Source organism: Lycorma delicatula, chromosome 8 (assembly GCF_047948215.1).
Source record: "Lycorma delicatula isolate Av1 chromosome 8, ASM4794821v1, whole genome shotgun sequence".
Lineage (NCBI taxonomy): Eukaryota > Metazoa > Arthropoda > Insecta > Hemiptera > Fulgoridae > Lycorma > Lycorma delicatula.
Genome location: NC_134462.1, coordinates 96,827,013 through 96,833,308, shown reverse-complemented (window position 1 = coordinate 96,833,308; position 6,296 = coordinate 96,827,013). Strand labels below are relative to the sequence as shown.

The following is a 6,296-nucleotide window of genomic DNA, read 5'->3' as shown; positions in this document are numbered from 1 at the left end:
GGATTTCATTAATTCATATAGATTATATTACATTCAGGATACTGGAAAGAGGAAAGCTTCTGCACAAAATAAATGAATTAAAATATATATAACATTGATATTCCTAAACAAAAAGTCATATAAAATACCTCAGAAATTAAAAAAAATCTGAATTCAAAGAGGTATTTAGAACAACAAACAAAACAAATGATTACACACAAAAGTAATTTTATGAACCAAACTCATGCCCATGGATTAAATAAATTGAGCATCTCACTCCACAATGTTTTTCTGTTAAATAGGTGGTTTCAAACAAAGATGTGATGAACACTTGAAAGTCCTCTGTAGGAACAAACCACAAATTTACTGACATCGACAACAACCTTTATATTAAACACGTAACACAAAAAAGGACCACATGTTAATACTGGCGACCGAATGGTCATCTGTATAAATGGCTCTGCTTCTGCCAAGTGCCAACAGCCTCTGATGACGGTTGATGAGCAAGACACTCTATTGCCTTGGGGGGTGAGAAATTGCCCCTGAAGCTGGATGAATCAGCAGATCAACAGCATTGGAATGTAGAAGGCAATGGGAAACCACTGCATTAAAGATCCTTAGGATATTTTCATTTCATATTCCATGCACAATCTTTGAAGCTTATATGGTCAATTAATCATAAAAAAACTGAAACTTAATTTACTTGAATCTGATTAAGACTGAATTTGTATTAAAAATTTAGTGCAGATGTATTTTGTATTCATTTTTTTATTAATCAATATTTTTCTAAAATTTTTATTTCAGATTTTAAAATAAAAGAAATAAGATGCCACCAAAAGGAAAAGGTGATAAAAAACAACCTGTTTTAATAGAAGGAGTAGATACAACTGAAATGACATTTCCTCAGTTACAACAACACTCATTACTAGTGTATGAAAAATTATTAAAAGAACGAGAAGAGCGTAATTATTTTCAATTAGAACGAGATAAATTAAGAACATTCTTGGATTTATCTAGAACACAACTGGATGAAGTACGAGCAGAAATTCGAAATAAAGATTATGCTTTAGAATTAGCAGAAGAAAAACGACAGAAAGATATACGTGAAATAAATCAACAAGTAAAGTTTTTAATGTATGAACAAAATCTTCAGTTAAATGAAGCTTCTATAAAAGAGAAGACTACATTGATATTAGCAGGAAAGGATCATTCAGAACAGGAAATGGAGCTTTTGACAGATAAAAAGGAGCTGAAAAGTAAATTAAAAACACAAGAGGAGAATCAGCTGAATGAAATCAGAGCACTACGTTTGCAACATGGTAAAGAGATGTCAGAAATGAGAGATTATTTTGAAAAGACAAATGAGGAGTTAGAAAACAAATTTGAAAAGAAAATATTTAATTTAAGAACACTACTAGAATTAAAAAACAAAATGGAAGTTTTTGAAGGTGAGGAAAGAAAAAATTTACAAATAAAAAAGCTAATTGACAATCACAAAAATGATTTTGATAATATGAGGAACTATTATAACAATATTACATTAAATAACTTTTCACTGATAACAAATCTGAAAGACAGTATAGAAGATTTGAAAAAAAAAGAAGCAGTTAAAGATAAAAATCTAGAAGAAGTTTTAAAGGAAAATAAAATTTTGGTTGAAGAATTGAACAAAAAAGAAAATGAAATGAAGAATCTGAAACATCAATTAGCTAATTTCAAAAAAGAAACCTTAGGTGTACTGAGCTTGAAAAGAGAGATAACTGGGTTAAAAGCTGAATTAGATAAACAGAAAAGTGTATATGATGAATTGACTATAAAGTATGAAAATGTATGCTCTGAAAAATCAAAAAGTGAAGCAGAGAAAATGTTACAAGCTATTGAATTACAAAGAGAAGTAGGTAGTCGTTTATGTTACTTAGAAGATAAAATCAAAGCATTAAGAGGGCAAGTGGAAAGAAGAGAAAATGTTATTACTGATTTCCGTAAGGCTTTGGTAACCTGTCAGGGAATGGGTGACAAAGGACCTCTTATGAGGGAATTACAAAACATTATAAATGTTTATGATGAACAGCGTTCAAGAAGGTTGACTTATCGTCACTCATTAATTATGTAAATTATGCTTGATTTTTTTCTAAATAAAGCTACAATTTTACGTTCATATAAAAATTCTTTTGTTGAAAAGTAGTAAATAATGTTTGTCCTTATATAAAAAATTTGTTTATTACTAATAAAATATGTAAGAGTTATAAGTATAAAATAATATATTTAAACAATACATTCATTCTAAGTAGCAACATTGTCATTTGTCGCTGCTTGAGGTTTTGAAGCCTGAAAAAGTTGTGTATATATATATATATATATATATATATATGCAAAAAGCAGTTAGGAGACCGTCCTAAACAAAAAAGAGATTTCTACAATATAAAATGTTTTTATTTTATAACCAAATACACAAAATTTAGACTGAAGGTGTACTTATCTGATATTCATATAGGGAATCATGCTGGAATGAAGTATTTAGAAGCTTGAAAACTGGGGTATGATAGAAAAAACTAAAAAAGTGGGGATCAACAGGAATAAATATTAGTTTTTTCAAATAGTAATTGTCTGCTAGTATTTCCTGAACTGCATATTAACAGTTTACTCTGTTAAGTTCATTATTAACAAATTACTTTATAAAAACCTGACTTTATTGCGCTTGCTAAAAAGAACACTGTGAATTCATATAATAAGTTGTGATTTAGTAGTCACACAACTTTTGGTCAAAATAGTTTCAGCAACGAGAAAAACATGGGAGTTTCTAATAATAAGACAAAAAAAGGAATTTACAAATTATCGCCATTTAAATAGTTACTCTTTGAGAAGATTCAAAATGTGACATTTCATATATGTTTACTTTTATGTATTCAAAGAAGGAACCATAGAGCTTGAAAAGTGATGTAAACTATCACAAGTGATGACTTAAAATAATAAATCCTTATTCTGTCCCTGTCATTTAGAATATTGTGAAACTACATTAATCCCATAGTGTAAATTTTATATAGTGATGTAGTAAATAACATTCAGTTCTGAAGAAAAAAGGAACCGACTATTACATCATAAATATTGAGTTGTAGATATAACGTAGCTAGTTTTGGTTCTTCTTCTAGAAGGTAATAGTAACAAGGCTGGCTCAAAGGGTGATGGCCTTGCTAACCATGACCCTGAGTGCTGATTCAAGGGGTTGATATTCACAATGGTGGTATTGGTCAACTCCAAGCTTTAATGCACCTAACCACATTATTAATCTATTCATTCAATCATTATTCAAAGTTCCAACATTAGTACTTGATTACAAGTGATTAGAAGAAAAATCCATTAAAAAAAGGGATTTTAGGTTTCCTAGAAAACCAGTTTACTTTATCCTTTATTCTACAGTGTTAAAAATATTTAAAAACTGTATTACACAGTTTTTTATAAGCTAATGAATGGTTTTTATAAGCAATGATTATCAATAGTAATCGTTTAACTCGCTTAAAAGGAAAGTTTTCTTTAGTACTTTTTATGACAAAAATAGTTGATTTTTGATTAATATACAAAGTTAAAGAAGTGATAGTACCACACAGTTGCATTTAGATCACATCTTTAATAATATAAAAACTCTCTGGATTCCATTTTATCACATAAAAAATAATAATACTATAATTATTCGTTATTAGGTTTTTTTTTTGGGTTGGTTAATTCTGTTGAGTGGCCTTGCTGAGAAGCCTAAAATCATATCTGAGAAACAATTAACAGAGGTTTCCTAATTGATGGATAAAAAACTTAGTAATATTTAAATTAAACTACAGTAACTGCACTAAATACTTCATGAGACAGATTGGTTGCCCACACAATGAAAGATAAAGCACAAACAAAACAGCAGAAAAAATATTTGCAAATCACCTCACTGAAACAAAATAGCCAATGAAAGGCACAATCTGCAACTTTGCGGATTCTGCTGTTTTGATTTCTATGAGTTATGCAGTCATCTTATTTTGGGTTGAAAACGTGTAAGATTGTAATTTTAATCAACTTTATAAGTAATTTCAGAAATAATTGACGCCTTGATTTTTGTATTTCTCCCTTTTTTTAGCCTTTTCTACATGAAACCAATTCATTTTTTCAGAGATAGGGTCTATGTATTTCCTCTTGGTTGTTTTTCAAGAATAGTGTGACTTGACATTTGAAAACCTTTCAGTGTGATTTTTAACACTTTACATTAAGATTGGGTATTTGGTTTTTCAACAGGGCCTAGACCTATCTTCTTTAACCCATGTTTTTAGTTTTGCTTGAAAACATTTTTATTAGACATTATTTTCATATTATTTGACAGACTATTAAATAGCCTAATTGCTACAATAAGACTATTTTTATTGTGGTATTATCAGCATTAGGATGCCAAGACTGCTCCCATATAAACTCTGTGAAACCCTTACTTGAATGATGAAGAGTTACAATCATCGGGATATCAGAAATACAGCCCAATAGAATTGAGGAGTCTGTTCAGATTGGCTCTTGATGAGTATCTGTCAGATCAAGAATATACACTTGGAAAAAGCCAGGAGATACTGCAAGGTTTCAGATAGATTAAGTCATGGTTAAGCAAAGATTTAGAAATCAACTCGTTGACTGCAAAACTTACCCTGGAGCAGACATTGATAGGGACCATAAGTTAGTGATAATGAAATGTAGATTGGGGTTTAAAAACCTGAAGAAAAGGTGTCAGATGAATCAGTGGAATTTAGAGAAGAGTGAGGAAGAGGAGGTAAAGAAGATCTTTGAGGAGGACATCGCAAGAGGTGTGAGTAAAAAAGATAAGGTAGAAAATGTAGAAGAAGAATGGGAGAATGTTAAAAAGGAAATTCTTAAATCAGCAGAAGCGAACTTAAGTGGAACAAAGAGAACTGGCAGTAAACCTTGGATTTCAGACGATATATTGCAGCTGATGGATGAACGTAGAAAATATAAGAATGCTAGTGATGAAGAAAGTAAAAGGAACTATCGACAATTAAGAAATGCTGTAAACAGAAAATGCAAACTAGCGAAAGAAGAATAGATTAAAGAAAAGTGTTCAGAAGTGGAAAGAGAAATGAACATTGGTAAAATGTTCATGTATGACGGAGCATACAGGAAAGTTAAGGAAAATTTTGGAATACATAAAGTAAAATCCAATAATGTTTTAAACAAAGATTTATAATACGAAAGGTAAAGTCGATAGGCGGGTGGAATATATTGAAGAGTTAGACAGAGGAAATGAATTAGAAAATGGTGTTATAGAGAAAGAAGAGGATGAAATGGGAGAAACAATACTGAGATTTGAATTTAAGAGAGCATTAAAAGATTTGAATGGCAGAAAGGCTCCTGGAATAGACAGAATACCTGTAGGATTACTGTGCAGTGCAGGTGAGGAAGCGATTATTGATATATTATACAAACTGGTGTGTAATATTTATGTAAAAGGGGAAGTTCTATCAGACTTCAAAAAGAGTGTTATAGTCATGATAACAAAGAAAGCAGGAGCAGATAAATGTGAATAATACAGAACAATTAGCTTAACTAGCCATGCATAAAAAATCTTAACTAGAATTCTGTACAGAAGAATTGAGAGGAGAGTGGAAGAAGTGTTAGAAGAAGACCAATTTGATTTCAGGAAAAGTATAGGGACATTTTTAGGCCTCATATTAATAGTAGAAGGAAGATTAAAGAAAAACAAACTGACATACTTGGCATTTATAATGTAGATAATTTTGACTGGAATAAAATGTTCAGCATTTTAAAAAAATTACAGTTCAAATGCAGAGATAGAAGAAAGATTGCTAACATTTACAGGAACCTAACAATAATAATTGAAGAACATAAGAAAGAAGCTGTAATAAGAAAGGGACTCCGACGAGGATGTTCCCTATCCCTGTTGCTTTTTAATCTTTACATAGAACTAGTAGTTAATAATGTTAAAGAACAATTTAGATTCGGAGTAACAGTACAAGGTGAAAAGATAAAGATGCTACGATTTGCTGATGATATATTAATTCTAGCTGAGAGTAAAAAAGATTTAGAAGAAACAATGAATGGCATGGATGAAGTCCTACGCAAGAACTACCGCATGAAAATAAACAAGAACAAAACGAAAGTAATGAAATGTAGTAGAAATAATACAGATGGAGCACTGAATGTGAAAGTAGAAGGAGAAAAGATTATGGAGGTAGAAGAATTTTGTTATTTGGGAAGTAGAATTACTAAAGATGGACGAAGCAAGAGCGATATAAAATGCCGAATAGCACAGGCGAAACGAGCTT

The 6,296-nt window shown here is 30.6% G+C and overlaps 1 protein-coding gene across 1 annotated transcript; it reads left to right on the top strand.

Moving 5' to 3' along the window:
• The first annotated feature begins 805 nt into the window (after positions 1–805).
• On the top strand, positions 806–2,092 carry LOC142329499 (dynein regulatory complex subunit 4-like). The gene has a single exon (XM_075374173.1). The coding sequence runs from the start codon at positions 806–808 to the stop codon at positions 2,090–2,092; it is 1,287 nt and encodes a 428-aa protein (XP_075230288.1).
• The last annotated feature ends 4,204 nt before the right edge of the window (positions 2,093–6,296 follow it).